Consider the following 20,784-nt stretch of genomic DNA (forward strand, 5'->3'; position numbering starts at 1 on the left):
AACTTGGGCTTTTGATCATCCAATGTGGGTAGGAGGAGCAGTGGAGGCCATCTTCATCTTCCCATCCTCCTGCCCTGCACTTTTTGCTAGCTGGGGCACTTCAAAGTAGGAAGGAAGGAGGCTGGAAGAGGCTCAGAATAACTCATGTCCTGGCCCCCTCTCTGAGGTTTCCTTTCCAACCTTATTTATTATTGCATTTATATCCCGTCTTTTTTCTTCCAAGAAACCCAAGGTGGCGTACATAATCCTCCTCTCCATTTTATCCTCACAACAACAACCCTGTGAGGTAGGTTGGGCTGAGAGTCTGTGACTGACCCAAAGTCACTCAGTGAGCTTCCATGTCCGAGTGGGGACTAGAACCCGGATCTCCCGACTCCCAGTCCAACACTTTAGCCACTACACCACACTGGCTCTCAGCTGACGCGGCTCTTTTCACACTGATGGGGGTGGGTGGGTTTGGAACTCTGCCGGCCCCTTCCGAGGTCAGAGCGCTGTCTCTGACCTTGGAAGGGGGAATCTGAACAATCCTATGGCCCCACAGACACTGTCTAGAGGCCATAAGATTGCTCCCTTAAGTTATGACTACTAGAACCTGCAAAGAAGTTGCTATATCAAAGAAACAAACCCCAGACATTGCCTGACACTGACTGGGTTTGCACGATTACAGGGGGGAAATAACCCATGGTGGCTGGTGCAAATTGGGAGTCATAGTCGAACACATCTGGAGGGCACCAGGTTTGGGGAAGGCTGTTAAAGGCCATTTGCGTAGAAGGAGCATGTTTTTGGAAAGACTCAAAATACTAAATGTCCAGCTGTGTGCTACTTAATTTTAACCTCCTATGCATGTAAAAAGCACTGTACTAATCGGATATGAAAGTCAAGTTGACCTGTTTACTCGTTCTTTTAAAGAATCTATTTCATAGTGAGCCTGTTCAGACGACACGTCAGGCTCTGGGGTTAGCGAAACTGTGGTTCTCTGGGGTTAGCCGTAACCACAAGCTGTGCTGTCGCACACAACACTTTAAGCCATGGTTAGAGCGGCTAACCCTGCTGCAGACGGTCCAACTGTGGTTAGTGAGTGAGCAGGGTTTAGCAAAACGCATCGCACAAGACGCCGTAAACCCTGCTGCTTAACCAAAAGCCTTAACCAGCAGGGTTTAAGGTGAGTTCTGAACAGGCCCAATAACTCCAAACTAATTTTTAACAAATCGGGAACTGCGTCGAGGATTACTTTAGAATACTCCTCTTGTATAATTGTACCCTTGCATTCGGGGTCTTTACTAATCCCCAGAGTTCATTGCTATAGGGCAGGGGTTGGCAATGCTAGTAGATTCGGGGGACCATTTTTGCTTCAGCCCCGCACATACCTACACCAGTTGGTGCCGGGAAGGTGCCAGGAACACTACAGAGTGCTGAAAGGGTCAAAATTAGCTTGTTTGCAAGCCAAATGTGACCCTTTTGGTACTCTATACCAGCGGTCCCCAACCTTTTTGGCACCAGGGACCGGTTTCGTGGAAGACAATTTTTCCATGGACCGTGTGTGTGTGTTGAGGATGGTTTTGGAAAGCCACGTTCGCCCCCCCCCCCCCCCAGCATCCTGGCTTTGCTTTGGCTGGGTGGGCACCTAGCTGAAGCGAAGCCAGGACACTGGGGCAAGCGGGCGGCTTTAGAACGGTGCGCCCGGAAGTTGCTCTGCCAGAGCAGCTTCCAGCTGGGCGCGCCGTTCTGAAGCTGCCGCCCCCACCCCAGTGTCCTGGCTTCACTTTGGCTGGGCAGGCGAGATGGCGCCCTGCGCCCAGGTACGCTGGGGTGGGTGTAAGCAGCTCACCTGTGCGGCCCAGTTCCTAACAGGCCACGGACCGGGACCGGTCCATGGCCCGGGGGTTGGGGACCCCTGCTCTATACTTCTATGGATGCCATTTTTTCCCCACGTAAAAAAAAATCCCTCCAATTTCCCACCCCCACTATAGGGTCTTGTACACGGTTCCTTATTTGTGCAACTTTCTTCTTCCATTCAAAGCATCTTGGTGGTACAAATCCAAACCAAAATTGAATGAACAGCTCTTTACCAACCACAAAGCAGCTGCTGTGTTGTTAAATAAGAATTTTCACCACGTCGGGTATCATTGAGACCTCCCAGCACTGTGGGCACGCTGTGTTCCATGGTTCATTGTTCACTTTAATTGGGGTTGCCTGACACCAGTGCCATTTCAATCAAACCCCCAAATTAGAAAGAGAGAAAAGGAAAAGAATCCACAAAGGGGTGGGCAGTTGAAACACCGCACAATCAACAACTCCTTTATTATAGGTGAATGCATAGAATATGAAACCGGCACAGATTAAGGAAAAACGTTCTAACTAGGTTTTTATCCCTTGTGCCGTTTCACAGAAGGAGGGACCATGAGCTCTTAAGGGGTGGTGGTGGTCCTGGATTCTGTTGCGCTTACCTTGGGGAGCTATGTATACGTGTTAAACATTTTGGTGTTTCAGTACCTGAGTTGCTGAGCTTGCATTCCCATTTTTCTGTGTGCCGTGTTCCTGCAGTACCCCATGTTTTGCGCACCCCCACCTTTGCCTCCTGTTTATTGCATGGAGACGGAGACTCCGACTGCAGAGGACATACAGCTACTGAAGAAAACGATGGAAACAGAGGCTGTGCAGGTGACTCATCTCTATATCCCCCAGCAGAGCTGGGGCCTTCCTGTAGCACGTGGTTCTTGGTAACCAGTGGATTTCCTCTGGAATGAGCAAGCCAGCTCTTACAGAGGTCTCGTCATCTGGCTCTGGAGAGAGGCTAGGTGTTTGCGGCTGGCTCCATGTGTTTCTCTGTGAGAAAGGGCGGGAGAATGAGTGGGAGCAAACCCCTGACTCTCAGCCGGTTCGGTGCAGGAGAAGGGAAAGTGTAGGCCCACACATTTGAAGGTTTCTGCACACGGATGCTTGTGGCAGCTCCAAACTGGCACGATGCTAGTTCAAAAAGCACCGTGCAGCGCATGTGAATGTGACAGTCTAATCATACTGCTGCTGAATTGTAAGCCAAACCTGTGTTTCTCAGCAGTCGGATATCCCATGCCCCCAAAAAACCCCATCTGTCTATCATAGAGGTATATTTCTTCGACTTGTCGTTTGGAATGCACTACTATCTATGTCTTTGAGGATATTGCACAAAACTCACTGAAAGGCACAACTACAAAACGAATCCCCAGAAACCAAGGGGAAGAGAGTCTTCCGTGGAACCAAATTCCCTTTTGCATGAAAGGACAAAATCAACAGGGCGGAGGAGAGGCAGGAAGGCAAGACCGAAATCAACCTATGGCATTTGTGGTCCCAGAGTTTAACATTCCAGCCCTTCCCAACCCACAACATTTCAGAATGGCACACCGTGAACCATGTGGGCCAATGGCCCCTACACACATTGCAATACGTTCAGGCCTGGCGCCCAGGTCAGCACAGGTGGGCATCGTGGGAATCTTCACCCTGGCAGGGGAGCATTCACTGATCACTGCTGCCCTGCTGTGCTCTCTATGAGCTCAGGAACTGCCAGTTCCAAGTGTCTCACTGTTCCTCCTGCCACATCTGCTTTGCTCAACCAGCACCATCTATACTAATTTTGTCCCCATGTAAATCTCCACACCCAGATTTGGGAAGCACTTGGGAAAGTGTGCACATCTTCTACCCCACCTCCCTTGCCAGCCCCAGCATCCCCACCAACTTAGTCCTGTAAGTGTTAACAGAGGAAGCAAATCATTTAGAAAAAGAGCAGAGAACCAAATAGAAAGAGAGAGCTGTCTGTGATGGCACAGGTCAGACACAGGGCTTCTTTCCTGGGTAGGAGGGCAGAGGATGGTGTATGAGTCCTCTGAGGATGTCTTAGTTGTGTGAATGTATGCACGAGACATTGCAATCCGAAGTATACTTATTTGAAAGGAAGGAAATCAGTGGGAATGCTGTCCAAATGAACATGCTTCGGCTCATGCGTGCGCATGCAAGAGAGAAAGAGAGATGTTTGCTGATGGCAAACACCAGTTTGTGGAAGAGGACTTATAGAAGTAAAAAAGAACAAAAATAGGTGGTTGCATTTGTACTTAGGTTTCTCCGCCGTGATTAACTCACTGGCCTTTATGTTTGCTTGTCAGCCTCAGTGTTCCCATCTGTAAAATAGGATGTGGTTTCTCGATTGTCTTCTACATGCTGAATTCCATTATAATTTGCTGCATGTGTGTGTTGCCCCGTAGTCTGTGGCTTGGCTCATGCTCTTGAGTTATCAGCATTGTGTGTACTTGGTTGGTTCTCAGCTTGATTGTGGCACCTCCATAAGTCTTGCCTTGTGATCTCTCTGGGTGGGCAGGTGATAGGACATCATGCTTGGGGTAGTGATTGGTGGCGGGAGTCTTTTAGGAAATGCCTTAGGCCAACCTGTGGCCCTCCAGAAGTTAGACTACAACCCCTATTATCCCTGACCATTGGCCAGGCTAGCAGGGGCTGATGGACTTCAACTCCCACCAGCCCCAGCCCACACGGCCAATGGTCAGGAGTGCTGGAGGTTGTAGCCCAAAATGTCTGGAGGGAACCAGGTTGGAGAAGGCTAATCTAAGGGCCAACAGTTGCCCTCACATGCAGGCTTAGCCAAATAGGCAGCTTCCGTGCTGGACTGTTTTATTTCAAGACCTGGCAAGCCAGGTAGCTATCGTCTCCTGTCATCCTCCCATGGTAGAGATTGGGCACAGGGGCTGACCAAACAGGTGGCAACCTCTGCAGCTGGCCCTGGTTGAAGCCAACTAGACCAGCCCAAAGAGAGGAGGGTGTGTGACATTGACCTGGAGGAGAAGTGTGCGCAGAGCCCAGAAACGGCCTGCTAATGTCTCATGGCTTTGTCTCTAGATGCTGAAGGACATGAAGAAGGAGAAGGTTTTGCTACGTCGGAAATCGGAGCTTCCCCAGGATGTCTACACCATAAAGGCCCTGGAAGCGCACAAGAGAGCGGAAGAATTTCTCACCTCGAGCCAGGAGGCACTCTGACGGGCTAGAGAGCCCCTGGAGGGTACACAGAAATGCACTTTGTTCTAATGTATAACTAGGGAATGAACATGGTGAGCTGTGCCTGTCCTCCGCTCCATTCTCATTCTTTCAGGTTAGATTTGGTTTTACATTGTACCTCATAGCCCACCACACTGTCACTTCCTCCTGCTTTATCCTCTTAAGGCTGTGTTTTGTGTGCACATGTGAAGGGAGCCTAGCCTCATTCCACACACAGGGATCCTCCCAGTTCCTGCTGCGTGTGTCTGTGTGTGTATTTTTTTTTAAATCTATGCCAATCCCAGGACCAAAGCATTGAGAGTTCAACCACTTATCAGCCATACACCACACTACTGATTAACTACAGCCTCTCAGCACTTGTTCTGTACCGTTTCCCACCACCCAGCAAAACCATGTGGTCCTTATAACAGAAGCTATGCGTGAGCATTTTCTTGGGGATCAAGGCAGGCGTGTTCCTTGGGGACCAGGCTAGATTTGGGAACAATATGCTGCCTTCTTTCCTTCCCCTCCCCACCCCCCACTTGGAATAAATGGCTAATCTATTGCAGAACTCTTGTTGTTTTGGTCAATTATGACTAAAGGGTAAGGATTTGCACTGCCCCTGACCCCAAAATTGGGGCGCAGTGGCAGCCAGATGTAATTCCAGGTACGTTAGTTTGGGCAATGCTTTCAGCCCCATGGTAGTCTTCATCTGCCCTGATACAGATTAGCAGTAGATCTATGTGCCAAGTAGCTAATAATGCAGCTGCTGCATGAAAGCCTCACTTAATGGTCTGGTTTTCTCTCTCTCTCTCTCTCTATCTCTGCTAGAACTGGCACGAGGGTGGATGCTTAAGCAGATTCTCTCACTTAGGCCATCCTCCCTTTCAGCTGTCAGCCTCTAAGCTCTGGAGAACTCTAAATGAATACTTAACAGCAAAGCTTATGGAACACTTTCGCAAACAGCTTTAAGCATTTTGCATACTGGGAACGAAACCCAGGGTGGGTGGGGGAACCTAACTACACGATCCAGGAAATGCTGGTTGCCCTTTACTATCTAGACCAGCCGTCCCCAACTTGGGGGCCTCTGGATGTTCTGGACTTCAATTCCCATCAGCCCCAGCCAGCATGATCAATGGTCAGGAATGCTGGGAGTTGTAATTCAAAACCTCTTGGGAAGGGCTGATCTAGGCAGCAGTAATCCTTTGTTATAGATGAGGCCTCATTCGTTCTGGTTTGTTTCAGCTGTTCAGGCCCAGGAGTGAGAGGTAGCAGAGGCTTCTTTTAGGGAGTGCACAAATTGAGAGCATTAAGGTGGCTTTCCTTAAGCTACATAGTATCCTAAGAGTAATTGTGAGATTTGTTTAATGTGCTGCCATGGCTCTCGATCATAGAATGTCACAAAAGGGAAAACCCTCACGTCTAATCAATTCCAATTCCTTAACCACTGTCTGCCTGTCGATCCTCTGCTCTAGATTTGGGAATCCTGTCTAGGGAAACTCGTTGAGTTTCTAGCCCTCTACGGCAAGCCTAAACTCATTTATATTTGGATGAGTGGATTAATGGGGCATCAGAGAAAGCATCCTTTAGGATCAGACTGTAAGCCTATATATAACATTCCTGTTCTTTTCCCATCCTGCATAACATTCCTGCTCATCCTTCTTTAAACCTTTGTACCATATATTGCCTTGTCTACTTACCTCCCCTAACCCTGTTTTGTTCTCCTTTTTATTCCTTCTGCACCTTGAGCAATTTTGTCCTAAGTTCATGCAACTTAATTTCTTGGATGCACCGGCATCTCACTGAAGACGCCCTACCCCAGCTCACCTACTCAGTGACCTCTTTTAGAAGACTGAACAGTTAACCTCAGATAGGCAGGGGTTCACCAGTTATTCACAAAAGTTGCTTTTCTTAACCTGCAAACCAGTGTTTCACAGGAATGTAGCTGCTCACTTGTAGCAGTGTGACATGGCTGATAATTGGTTATTAATACAGCTAGCCCATTCATCCCAAGTGGGACCTGCAGAAAAATGTTGCAGTGTGCAATGTTGCTGTTCAGTGTCCTCCTCTGTAAGACATTGCATTCACTTCCTTTTTCCATCCAGTTTCCTGCCCACCTCCCCCGTCAGTCAGCATTATGTGGTCACTGAGCACACCAAGTCCTCATTAGGCTGGTTTGGGGGTTCCACCTTAAAAGGGTTTTAACCAGATGTTTTGTACTTCTGCAAACCTTGGTTTGTTTGTGGACGGTGCCGTTTTGGCTACATAAGGGCTGGCACTCGGAATTGAGATTGCTATCTGTCTGAATCCAGAGTGGGCAGCTTGTGGCTCTTTGGATGTTTTGGCCTACAACTCCCCTCATCCCTGGCTGTGTCAGATGGGGAGTCATAGGCAAAACATTTGGAGGAACACAAGTTACCCACCTCTGGTATACATGATGCTTAACCCTCCACTGTCTGCTGCCAAAATGTTTTCAATACACTGCCTAGTGTGCAGTTTCTCAAACAATTAAGGCCCTCGCAAGGCCAGCTAAACCTCTTGAAGCAACAGAGGGGCAGTTTAAAACACCCCACAATACTGAAGGGGGAGTTATGTTCTATTTTCAACATACGCTTATCAGTTCAGTGGCAGAATCAAAGAGGTACCCAGGCCTCTCTAGATGACCTGCGTATTTGGCTACTGGTCTTCAGGTGCGGCTTAGCTGTTGGTAGGAAGAAGTTGGCTTGCAATTCCTCTACACTGAAGTGCAATTCAGTTTATTTATTTGTGTTTTCTCTCCCCATCCCCACCCCGAGGCTGGGCTCGAGAAGAACGAGAAGGACTGTAGGAAATCTCTTCCACTTCCATTCCCACATGTACGCAACACAGCACTTCTCTGCCTGTTACAGTTTTGCATGGGCGGAGCAGGGCTGTTAATGAGCATCATGTGCTGTACGGCTTAGATGTAAATATAGCCTCTTGTCTAATCTTTGTTTGGGGTCAGGGAACTTGTGTTTGGTACCTAACATTAAAGTTTAGTTTGCTGCCAATTCATTCCAGTGTCCTATGTATCCGACGGGTGGGCGAAGCTGTGTGAGAACGGGGGTGAAAGAACTAAGCGCCCCAAGCCAAAATGAGCACCTCAAGCACACAGTGTCCAGTCATTCTGCCGTAATCCAGCTCTACTTAAAACTCCCCTTATGTTTGTCCCAGTTTCTGCTTTTCCCTTCCCTACGTTTGACGCGGACAGGGTTGGAGCTGACTCTTTTCACTTCTTACATAGCCCCCTCTCAGGAGGGGAAAAAGCAAAACTAAGTGATGCATTCACTCCCTGGACACAAGTATTAAGCTGCTTTACAGTTCATTATGTACATATGGTGTACTTTATTTTCAGTAGAGTATTACATAGTATGACAGTGTTGGATTTTGTACAGATGTCCCTGTATGTACAGAACTAAATAAAATGGATCTCTTGAAAAGATGACATGCTGGACTCCACCTCATGGCCATGTTTAGCTCTTTAGCCCATGTGTCGCATGGATAGCGGGAAGAAAGAGAGAGAGGGAGAATAACAGGGCTAACACATGTATGTCCAAGGGTCAATTCACAGGGGCTGATGATTTCTTCCAGAGGCTTTTCCCCAAGACAAGGAAAACAGCCTATGGGTGTGGGCCGCGCCTACAGCCACCACCACCACCACCCAGTAGCTATGAGTGGGCGTTACAAACGAGTGATGAGTTAGGCCATGTTTTCAGTGTGACAAGATGAACACAAAGCACCAATGCTGGTGAAAGATAAATATCTACTTGACCAGTTCAGAGAAAGATCGTCTAAAGTGCAACACTTCATGCTCCGCAGTTTCCGCGGTGGGCAGGCCGTTCACCATTGGCTCTTCAATCTTCACTTCCATTCGGGCTTGGCGCCGCTCTGTCTGGCTTGCAGTGTCCGCTGCACCATGTCCTGCCACTGGTCATCCGAGATCTCATTGGCCCAGGCCGGGATACCCAGCGAGGGGAGCTTCACCCCAGCCATAGTCCTTTTCACCAACTCCACGTGTTCTAGTCAACGAAAGCCAAAGGGTTTCAGACACGGCTCCAAATCAAAAACAAAACAAAACCATAGTATCTTCCCAGAGGTTTCCATATTCATGCAGTACTCAAGCGGTGAATGGAGAAAGGGACCATTTGTCCAACGTAGCAAATAACCCAGGATAGAGGCTCTGATTTACTGAAAAAGTGTGCAGGAAATGCACTTGTGGATCATGGTAAGTTTGTAATAGGAATTGGACATGGTAAGTTTGTAATAGGAATTGGACAATCAAAGACAGTTTGTTGCCCCATAAGGCTTACAAGCAAGATGATACACAATAGTTATTCAACCCAGATAAGCAGCCATGGTTAAATAACACAGATACCGAGAGTTTCTGTACACTAGTTAGCAGCCTGAAAATAGTGTAGCCAGCCAACTTCTAAAATCATGTTTGCAAGAATGGGGAGGAAGAAATGGCACAACAACTAGTGGGATACAGAGGAATGGTCTTGGGCAAGGAGAAGACATGTTTAGACCCCAATTCAAGTCTTGATGCTGATAATCTCTCAGTGAGCCTGTCCAGAAGACACCTTAAACCCTGCTGGTTAAGGCTTTCAGTTAAGCAGCAGGGTTTAAGGTGTCTTGTGTGATGCATTTTGCTAAATCCTGTTCACTCGCTAACTACAGTCAGACTGTCTGCAGCAGGGTTAGTGGCTCTAACTATGGCTTAAAGTTTTGTGTGCGACAGCACAGCTTGTGGTTAGTGCTAACCCTAGAGAACCAGAGTTTCGCTAACCACAGAGCCTAAAGTGTTGTCCGAACCGGCCCAGCCTAGTCTACCACACAGAGTTATTGGCCCTGTTCAGAAGACACCTTAAACCACAGCTTTAACCATGGTGAATAAGGCTTTTTGCCTTATTCACTGTGGTTTAAGGTGTCCTCTGAACAGGGCCATTGTGAAAATAATGGAACAACACCCTCTATCTTCTTCAGCTTGTTAGAGGAAGAGCAGGATAGGGATGTGGGTAAGTGTCATGGAAGAAATCCCAAACCTAGAGGATATGGCAAAACTAGAAAAGCACAGGTCTTAATAGGTAGAATGGTAAAACTTGTACACAGCCTGAATGTGTATCATACTGCCCTCATTCAAATCTATGGTGCAACCCCACTGACAAATACTGTGTACAGTTCTGGTCGCCACACCTAAAAAAGGATATTGTAGAGTTGGAAAAAGGGCAACGAAAATGGTCGAAGGGCTGGAGCAACCCCCCTATGAGGAAACGTTACAACATCTGGGATTGTTTAATTTGGAAGAAAGGCAAGTAAGGGGACACATGACAAAGATGTACAGAATTACGCATGGGGGGGGGGGGAGAAAGTGGACAAGATGTAGTGATGGCCACCAATTTTGATGTCTTTAAAAGGGGGTTGGACAAATTCATGGAGGATAAAGCTATCAATGGTTACTAGTCCTGATGGCTATATGCTACCTCCAGTATTGGAGGCAGTATGCCTCCGTACGTCAGTTGCTGGGAAGCATGGGCAGGAGGGTGCCGTTGCATTCATGTCCGGTTTGTGGGCCTCCCATTGGGGCAGCTGGGCAGCCACTGTGTGAACAGAATGCTGGCCTAGATGGCCCCTTGGTATGATCCAGCATGACTCTTATGTTCTTAGTGTAGCAGGGCTTGGTATCTGCACTGAAGTTCTGAAATTTCAGTTCAATTTCCCCTACAGGCTACAGGAATGTATTTTTTTTTAAAAAAATGTTTTGTTATGTTACCTGGATCCATAGGGATAGAGCTGTGACTGCTCTGAGCTGTAGATCCCTCCTCCTCGTCGCTGTCCACAGGTGGGTCAGGCAGGTGCAGTCTCATTGCCTGCATGCAGTGCACAAGGCCATGAAAAGGGTTAAGCATAAGGCAAAGGCTTCACATGAGATGCTCTCTGTAGCCCCACCTCCTACTGAATCCCAGGACGCATCCTTGTAACAAAACTGCTACCTGAAGTCGCTCATGGATGTCAAGGGCCGGCTCTGTGCTGGGTACCATTTCTTCAGCTGCTGGTGGTCCCTGATCTGGATCTTGGTTCAGTGGTTGGTACAAGTAGCCATTATTGCTGCCCTCCTCCTCCTCCTCCTCCTCGGGTTCTTCACTGCTCCACTCCCCAACAGGATCAGGAGCTCCTTCAGATGTCTCTTGAAGTCCCAGCTCTTCGTGCTCGTTTGGACAAATCCTCTCTGGGCCCATTCTCCGCGTAATCACTGGCTCCAAGGCCATGCACCAGGATCTTTGGGGAAAACACGGAACTTAAATCTGTGAACTTTGCAAGGCAAACAGTTTTATAAAGGTTTGTCTGAGAAAAACTGGGAAAAGGGTATTTGCAACACAAGCTCTTTCGTGGAGATAAGAGCACTGCTGATTGTTTAACATTGTTTTTATATTTTTGTATGTTAATGGTTTTGTATTCTGTTACTGTATCACATTTTTGGGGTTTTAATCTTTGTAACTGCCCAGAGAGCTTTGGCTGTTGGGTGAAATAGAAATGTAAGAAATGAATGAATTGAAGCATCCAGACCAGGCGTAGGCAGCCTGGTGCCCTCTAAATGTTTTGGACCAACTCCCATTAGCTCTAGCTAACATGGCCAGTGGTCAGGGCTTATAAGGAGTTGTAGTCCAAAATATCTAGAGGGCACCAGGTTGCCTACCCTCCATCCAGACCTTCCATTATACTTCACCAGCTTTAAAGCCATAACCAGTCACATCTCTCTCTTTAACACACACACGCTTAGCATTATGTGGGGCAATGGGATTTCAAGCAACCTTTCAGGCAACTCACAGCTTCTATGGAAGCTTGTCACTCCATAAGAGCAGCAGCAGCAGCAGCAATTAGGTGTTTTTTAGGAATACAGCTTGCTCATCACCATTGCAATATGGAACCACCAGGGACTCTTGGGCGTTTTATATGGACAGTTTTCGTTTGTGTCATGCTACTGCAAAGCCCAACCATCCTGGCCAGTCTCAAACTTATTTCTCTAAGCAATGTAGCTCCTTCAAGGAGAGCCAGCCTCTTTCCTAGAGCTTCAGTGGAGGGCTGGTTTCTCAGTCCATTCACCTGAAATAGCTACTCCTCTGTAGCTTGCTCAATTCCCAGTTCCATAGAATGCAATTCTCACACTGCATTGTATGGAACAAAATAAAAACGTTGTACTGCTGGGTGGGAGGGATAAAACTTGCCTCTGGCACTATGATATTCGCAGGCAGTTTTAGCTCACATCCCAGTGTCTCCCAATACACCCCTTTATCATCTTCTGTATGAGTGAACAGCTACCATTCACTACTGTGAAAAAAACAGGAACAGCACTTAAAGAGGACATGGTTGAGACTAAACCGGCCTAGAACACCTAGCAGTGGGTGGATTGACAATCAAAGCTATTATAACAAGGGTGAAGATAATGGTAAGAATGTAAGAGCCATGTTGGGTGGGGTGTGGAACCTCGGGGTGGGGGTGGGGAATGGTAAATCCAGCCCTCTCAAGTTTCCCTAGAAATTTTCCACACACCCACCCTCCGGCCCACCCCATTAACCCCAACCACCAATCGCTCCATGTTTTCCTGGCTTCTGTGCAGCTTTTCCCACCCCACCCACCCCCATTGTAAAAGGTTGGACTGCTTCTCCTAAGGCTTAGTTACTGGCAACAAGAGTTTTAAAACTACAATATGCGGGCATTTGTTTGCATTTTTGGCGATGCCCCTGACCCCGCCCACCAGTGGAACGCAGCCCGAGAGCATCTCCAAAACTGAATTCGGCCCTCGCCCTGAAAAAGGTTCCCCAGCCCTGGATTAGACCAAATGCCCATCCAGACTAGCATTCTGTCCCCACCATAGCAAACCAGAGGTGTATGAGAAATCCAGAAGCAAGACACCCTCGCAACAGCACCCTCCCCCTCATGTGCGTTTAGCCCACCCCTCCACTAAAAATAGTGCTCAAAGAAAAATAAGCACAGATAAAGATTTACGGAATTAAAACTTCAGTTCAAATACATTAGCTAAAAATAGATTTAAAAAATAAACACCCACCAGTTAAAAACCTAGTTTGGTAAATAAGACAGCTTAACACCCAAACTTCTGCCTGAATAAAATGTCTTTGCCTGCCAGTAGAAGGGCAATAAAGAAGGAGCTAGCCGTGCCTTCCTTGGTAGGGAGTCCCAGAGCTGGGAGCAGCTACCAAGAAGACCCTCTTTCATGTTTCCACTAAGTATTGCTCCAGTGGTGGTGTAACAGAGAGAAAGTCCTCTCCAAAGGATCTTAAAACCCAGACAGGCTCATAAGGTAGAATGTGGTCTTTCTAATAGCCTGGTCCCGAGTAATGTAGGGATTTATAGATCATAATCTTTACACTGGTTTTAAAATCTTTACACGGGCTGCCAACATGGTCTAAGTTCAAGCCACCTTCTCCTCTATATCCCATGTAGAGCTTGTTACAGTAGCAGCTACTGAGTAGCCCAAACATGATGTTACTAGACATGTGTCACTGTAGCCAGATCCGACATCTTGACGAATGGCTGCAGTTGGTATACTAGCCTTAGCTATGTAAATACACTCCTGGCCACCACCAAAACCTGGCCATCCAGGTTCAGGGCTGAATCCAGTACACACAAACTTCAAGGGAGAGTGTAACCCCATCCAACACAGGCTGAATCCCTATTTCCTTATCTGCCTTTTGAGTGACCAGGAATACTTGTGCCTTGTCTGGATTAAGCTTCAATTTGTATTACAAATTACTTTCCATTATGGAAATCAGACACTGATTTAGAATTTGAACAGCTTCCTTAGTTTTAGATGGAAAGAAGAGACACAGTTGTGCATCATCAGCATACTGGTTGCACCGAACCCCTGAACTCCAGATTACCTCTCCCAGTGGTTTCACGTATAACTTTAAAGATGGAACCCTGAAAGATACCATAGGCCAGTGGCCATGATGTCAAAGAGGAGTCGTCCAGCACCTTCTGAAATCACCACTCCAAGAAAGGCCAGAGCCACTGTAAATCAGTGTCTCCAAGTTCCATCCCAGAGAGATGCCTCACAAGGATATAACGGTCAATGATACTGAAAGCCACTGAGGGGTCCAACAGAACCAACAGGTGCACACTCCCTTTGTCCAGTTCCCAGTGTAAAGTGCCAACCAAAGCTGTCTCTGTCCCATAACCAGTCCTGAAGCCAAACTGAATCTAGATCAGCCTTCCCCTGGTGTCCTCCAAATGTATTAGACTACAACTCCCATCATCCTTAGCCAACATGCGCATTAGTTGTGCCAGTTGGGGATAGTGAGGGTTGTAATCTAACACATCTGGAAGTACCAGTTTGGGGAAGGACTGATCACTACATTCAGGAACCCCTGGAGCTGAGATGCCACCACAGGCTCCTAACACTTTGCCCAAGAATGGAATATTGGAGACTTGCCAGCATGTCCCCCAGCATCTGGCATACTATCTCTGGTCCTGGAGGCAATATATAGCCATCATGACTAGAGGCCACGGAGAGCCTTATCCTTCATAAATTTGTCTATTCCTCTCAACCAGGCTGGTGGCCATCACTACTTCTTGCAGTAGCAAATTCCATCATTTGACTCTGCGCTGTACATTCTTTGGTTTGCCCTGAAACGGGCACCATTCAGCTTTACGGGATGACTACATTGGGTTCTAGTATGGTGACAGGGAGAGAAAAACATCTTCCTATCCAAACATTTCCCTATCCCTGCAGTTATTTACACCTCTATTATTCTCTCTCTCTCACTCACACACACACACACACTACTCGCTTTGTTCCTAAACGAAAACGCCCCGTCCTAAACCTACATTACATGGTTGTTGTAGTATTACAACTAGAGAGAAAAGGAGAGACAGCGCGCGCATTTTTAGGCAACCGACAGCGCTCTTGGCATGCTAAGGTGGATAACAAATAAATAAGTATTATATTATTATTATTATTATCCGTCCCCACAACAAAGACCTCCATTTCCGACAACACCTGCTCTGCTCGCTCCATTTCCTACATAGCCCGCTATAAGGCGACCTAAAGGGTACTATTCCCCGGCCCTTCCCCGCCGCCAGCCCCGCAACACCCCCTCCTTCTGCCCTCACCGAGTCAAATTCCGCCTTCTCGGTCTCAGACCGAAGCAAGATTCTCGTTCTCTCCTGCTCAACCTCCGGAAACAACAAGGCGTACCCGGCCATTGAGGATGTCGTCATAGCCGAGCGCGATGGGAGGAGCAGTAACTATGACAACCTCCCGCCGGGTTTGGCGATGTCTTTACCGCAGCCTTCCCCAAGCTGGCGCCCTCCGGATGTGTTGGGACTGCTGCTCCCATCATTCCCAGCCAGCCTGCAGTCCCAACACATCCGGAGGGCGCCAGCTTAGCGAAGGCTGGTTTACAGCGTCGTTTACTCCAGTCCTTCTTCACACACATACACACACCTTTCAGACTCTCGCTATTGTTCCTTGCGTTGAAATAAAAACCACACGAGATATAGAATGATCACAAACACGTTAGAACCTCCCCACTACCACACACACGTTTGATTCATGAAGTTGCTTTCAAAAGACTGATCAATATCTGCCCTTTTGCTTGCATCTAATGAAAAGCATAACTCATGCAGTAAAAGAATTAGCTGACTTTAAAGCAGAGATGGGGAACGTGAGGTCTGTCAGATGTTACTGGACTGCAATTCCCACCGATCAGTTTCATGTCTTCCCATGAAGCTAAACCAGAGATTCAGACAAAAGGAAGTAGGCAGTAATCCTATATACACCAGTTGCCCGGGAACATGGGCAGAAGGGTGTTTGTGTACCCGTGTCCTGCTTGTGAGTTCCTGGTCGACAGCTAATTGTCCACTGTGTGAACAGAATGCTGGACTAGATGGACCCCTGGTCTGATCTACTAGGGCTCTTCTTATGTTCTTAAATACTTCTTCAGACAGTATATAGTTAACTATAAAATTTATTGCCACAAGAAGTAGTGATGCCTGCCGATTTGGAAGGGGATTGGACAAATTCATGCAGGATAAGGCTATCAATGGGCTACTGATTAGGGTGACCATATGAAAAGGAGCACAGGGCTCCTGTATCTTTAACAGTAGCATAGAAATGCAGGTGTCAATTCAGCAGGTGTCATTTGTATATATGGAGAACCTGGTGAAATTCCCTCTTCATCACAACAGTTAAAGCTGCAGGGGCTATCCTAGAGTGACCAGATTTAAAAGAGGGCAGGGCACCTGCAGCTTTAACTGTTGTGAGGAAGATGACATTTCACCAGGTTCTCCATATATACCAATGATACCTGCAAAAATTCCCTTTTCAATGCAACTGTTAAAGATACAGGAGCCCTGTCCTCCTTTTCATTTGGTCACCCTACTACTGATCAGTACTGCCAGTGTCAGAAGCAGTATGTCTCTGTTTACCAGTTGTGAGTGGGATGGTGCTATTGCACTCATCTCCTACTTGAAGGCTTCCCACAGGCAGCTGGGTGGCCACTGTGGTAATACAATGCCGGACAAGATGGACCCTCAGCTGGATCCAGCATGTCTCTTCTTATTTTCTTTTATTCTAATATTCTTATGACTACAACTCACATCATTGCTCACCTTTGGCCATGCTTGATAGAGCTGTTGGGAGTTGCAGCCCACCCACATCTAGAGGGCTACACCTTTCCTCACTGCTGCTTTAAAAACACCACATGGCTTTCTTTTTGCTGATAAGCACCCTATTTTAGTTGCCTGCCTAAGACTGCAAAATGAGGCAGGTTGTAAATCATGATGGACATAATATATAGCCAGTGGACTATGATCAGTTTGGTAGGCCACATATTGATGCACTCCCAATGTCCTTATTTACCAGAGCAACCTATTTCTTTTATAGCAAAATATATTTATTTATGGTAGATTTATTTATGGGTTTGTTTGTTGCTGCAAAATACTGCTCCTGCTTTGCCCATTAGAGATGTTTTCGAAATGCCATTTTAAAATGCCATAGTCTTATGGCACCTTATAAGTTAGCACATTTATTAAGGCATAAGCTTTCCTGGACTATAGTCCACTTCATGAGATACACCTTTTAAAAATGTTGTCAGTGAGCCTAAATTGTTGATGATGTATTGATTTGATTGGATTTATACCCTGCCCTTCCTCGCAAGGAGCTCGGGGGTCCCAGCAGCCACCCTCATCTTTTGTATGAGGCTCAAGTAAAGACTACGTTTCCCAGGCTCCCCCAATAGGCGGGGCCCATGCCGCTGCGCTTGCGCGCCGAAGCTGGGCTTAGACCGGGCCTGGATGGGTGCGAGGGAACGAGAGGTTTGGAGCGCCTGAGGAGAGAGAGCTGGGACTTGCCTGGGCCGTTAGACCTGGAAGAGCGCTGGGAGAGCGGGCGTGACCCTTCGGGGCCGCGGGCCGGCCCCGCTTCCCTCTCCCCCAGGCAGGTAATGCTGCTGAGGTGGCAGAGCGAGGTCGGACTCCTTCCGAAGAGCTCCTGCTGTGGGGGGACGGACGGGGCAGGTGGGCAAGAGCGCCTCGGCGGCGCTGTCCGTTGGAGGTTTAGACCGGGAGCTGGAATGCTTCTGTGCGGGATGGCGTTGGGTGTTCGGAACCGTCCGTGGCCGGGGTGGTTGGAGGGGGAGGCCTCCGTGAAGGGAGAGAGCATGGAGACCTTATTGAGGGTGTGACCGGCTAGGCGCCCGCTGTGAGCCTTCAGGACCCCGAGCTAAGCGCTTATAGGAGGTGGGCTTCTTTATCCCGTCCTTAAAACTGAACTGCAATGCGAATTATGATTACCTGTTCTATGTGCAGGGCTGGCCCAAGACATTTTGCTGCCTGAGGTGGAAATAGCAAATGGCGACCCCTTCCCTCCCTTCTCAATTCAAGGTGTAGAGGATCCAAGGCTGGGCAAGTTATTTCTGGTAGCTGAGGAGGCACAAACGCCTCTCCCCCCACCTCCCGCCCCCTGGCAGTAAAAATGCAGCTATGATAAATTAAATGACTGACCGTTTGCTGCCCTTTCATGTCTTCCTGAATCAAAAGCGTGAGGCTTCTGCCTAATAGTAAGGACAGCCTTAACGTGTGCCTTTGATCATCTCAAACAGGCAAACCTCTCTTTCTAGGTGGATGTATAATCACAGAATAGTAGAGTTGGAAGGGGCCTATAAGGCCACCAAGTCCCCTGCTCAATGCAGGAATCCACCTTAATTGGTTCCATTGTCATACTGCTCTAACAGTCAGGAAGTTTTTCCTGATGTCCAGCCGGAATCTGTCTTCCCGTAACTTGAGCCCATTATTTCATGTCATGCACTGGGATGATCGAGAAGAGATCCTGGCCCTCCTCTTTGTGGCAACCTATATTCAAAGGAAGTGAGGTTCTACACTGAAGTGCTACTCCCTTTTAGGGCCACTGAGTATTCACTAGGGATATATGTGAGAGAAATCCCCAACCTGGTGCTCTCCAGATGTTTTGGACAACAGCACTTATCATCCCTGGCCATTGGCCATGCTGGCTAAAGCTGATAAGAGTTGTAGTCCAAAACATTTCATTTATTATATTTCTATACCGCCCCGTAGCCAAAACTCTGGGTGGTTCACAGCAATTAAAAACCATTTAAAATGCATTATACATTTAAAAAAAATCTGGAGAGCACTAGGTTGGATGCACAGGTCTAAAGAGGCTGTTTTTATGATTTCCCCATTCCTGACAGAGCACAAGGTCTTTTTTCTTATTACTATTGATGATGATGATGATGATGATGATGTATTTATTATTGGCACTGAGTAACAAAGGCAAAATAGATAGGGCTGCCTACTCTCCAAGAGTTTACAATCTGGAATAAACAATGGGGAAAACAGAAAGAGGGCGGGGAGTGATAAGGGTAAGGAGAGATAAATGTGGGCAAATGCAGTTATATGTACTTAATTGGGAATGAGGATTAAGGGGATAAACCAAAGGCTTAATCTGTAATAACTGTGCCGCCATAGGTCAGTAGTCACTTAAAAGGTGAACACAATGTGTGACTGATGAGAAGCTCCATTGGTATGTGCCAAAAGTGTGTGCCATTCCCTTCCCCACTCACTTTTGCTACATATATTTTAAAACAAACTTCCTGTACTGTACTGTAATCCCAAATAACTCTAATTCTAAATTGTTAGTGTAGATTAACATTCACCAAAATTTGGAGAAAATATACTCCTTCACGTGACTAAAGTTGTCCAGAGATCTTGTACATTCCTCAGACAAAACTGAGGCCAGCAAGTCCTGGTGATGGCAATTTAAACTCAAGGGCCAACTTGTGTATTCATCACTTGGTGGCTGCAGCATCAACGGATGGCTTGGATGTCTAAGTCGGCCATCAGAGGTATGGCACCACAAACAACTTTCATAAATCTGCAAAAGCAGTAGTGTCAGTGCATACATTCAATTGCCAGTTATAAAGTGCAGCTAAACCAAATGATGCAAATGCATCTGCGCATCAATTCTACATATTCTTAATTGGGACTAGATTATTTTTCAGATCTACCCAATAAGAAACAGACTTGTCTGGGTGTACTCTTCTTTTGTTTTTTTAAAATAGCTCATCTAGAATAAATTTAATTAAACTTGAGAACAATGAGCCAAGATCTTGAGTTTGCTCCCACTGGCACAAGTATCTTCTGACTGGAGTTCACAGTGGAAGGGAGGAGAGGCAGCTTTCACTGATTTCCCCTTCACGCTGCAGCCTCTTGTGCCACTGTATATTTGTTCTGGATGCCTGGTGCCCCTCTAGAAAAAAGGGGGCTGAGGGGAAGGGGGGAATTTGCAAAACTTGCCTTCTCTTCTGCCAGTGGGATCTTTGATTGGATCCTTGTCCCATCCATGAACAAAAAGGTTTCTTCCATTCATGGACATGTAGTTAGAATACATGTGGCACAAGGTTCCTAGTTCCGTGCCGCATTTCCACATAACACTGCCTTTTAAATCTTTTAAGCTGGAGCCTGCATTTTTCTATATTGCAAGATCATGGTTTTCGTGGGATCATAGAATAGTAGAGTTGGAAGGGGCCTACAAAGCCATCAAGTCCAACCCCCTGCTCAATGCAGAATCCACCTTAAAGCATACCTGACAGATGGTTGTCCAGCTGCCTCTTGAATGGGAGCTAGTTCAGGAGCCTCTCATGTCTTTAGAGGTGAAGGGTGAATCGAGGTTGAACTCTTGCTTCTGTGTTTCTGTCATTGGTGAGAGCTGCCCTTCTATAGCAATTTCCTCTCTACTGTTCAAATGACTAGTGGTGTTCATGGAATTTCTGGCTTGCTTTATGACTTCTGTTTATAGAAAGTTTCTGTTGGAGACGTGTATCTAACAAGCATCTCTCTAAGGTTCTTGGGATCTTTGCTAGAGGAAGGAGATGATTCTGTACATGGAACAAGTTGGACCTACTGAAGCTTTTTGATAGACTCTTGATTTTTATTTATTTATTACATTTATATCCCGCCTTTTTTCCTCCAAGGAGGTGTACATAATCCTCCTCCTCTCCATATTATCTTCACAACAACCCTGTTAGGTAGGTTGGGCTGAGAGTATGTCACCCAGTGGTTTTCCATGGCGAAGTGGGGACTAGAACCTGGATCTCCCGACTCCCAATCCAACACCTTAGCCACTACACCACACTGGTCTTTCAGTAGGTAGCTAAATAGAATGGATCTATAATGCAGAAAAATGTCATGAGGTGGGAGGCAAGTATTCTTCCTCTA

General features: G+C 47.0%; 3 protein-coding genes across 4 annotated transcripts in view; 2 read left to right on the top strand and 1 right to left on the bottom strand.

Annotated features, from left to right (window-relative positions):
• PPP2R5D (protein phosphatase 2 regulatory subunit B'delta) overlaps positions 1 to 8,276 on the top strand; it is a 63,807-nt gene extending 55,531 nt beyond the window's left edge. For both annotated transcript variants that reach the window (XM_063123930.1, XM_063123929.1), the window contains exons 15-16: positions 2,545 to 2,661; positions 4,882 to 8,276. In XM_063123930.1, the coding sequence (XP_062980000.1) occupies positions 2,545 to 2,661; positions 4,882 to 5,019 (255 nt within the window). In that variant the 3' untranslated portion in view covers positions 5,020 to 8,276. The remainder of the gene's footprint in view (positions 1 to 2,544; positions 2,662 to 4,881) is intronic.
• A 72-nt stretch (positions 8,277 to 8,348) lies between these two features.
• Positions 8,349 to 15,251, bottom strand: MEA1 (male-enhanced antigen 1). The gene is made up of 4 exons (XM_063123934.1): positions 15,163 to 15,251; positions 11,025 to 11,310; positions 10,805 to 10,901; positions 8,349 to 9,053 (listed from the first exon to the last, which is right to left on the bottom strand). Exons 2-4 carry the CDS (start codon positions 11,298 to 11,300, stop codon positions 8,896 to 8,898), a joined length of 531 nt encoding a protein of 176 aa, XP_062980004.1. The 5' UTR covers positions 11,301 to 11,310; positions 15,163 to 15,251; the 3' UTR covers positions 8,349 to 8,895.
• Positions 15,252 to 17,369: 2,118 nt separating this feature from the next.
• Positions 17,370 to 20,784, top strand: part of KLHDC3 (kelch domain containing 3) — a 48,205-nt gene continuing 44,790 nt past the window's right edge. Inside the window, exon 1 of the mRNA XM_063123937.1 lies at positions 17,370 to 17,492. The gene's annotated coding sequence lies outside the window, so the exon portion shown is untranslated. The remainder of the gene's footprint in view (positions 17,493 to 20,784) is intronic.

This window comes from Elgaria multicarinata, chromosome 4 (assembly GCF_023053635.1).
Source record: "Elgaria multicarinata webbii isolate HBS135686 ecotype San Diego chromosome 4, rElgMul1.1.pri, whole genome shotgun sequence".
Taxonomy (NCBI): Eukaryota; Metazoa; Chordata; class Lepidosauria; order Squamata; family Anguidae; genus Elgaria; species Elgaria multicarinata.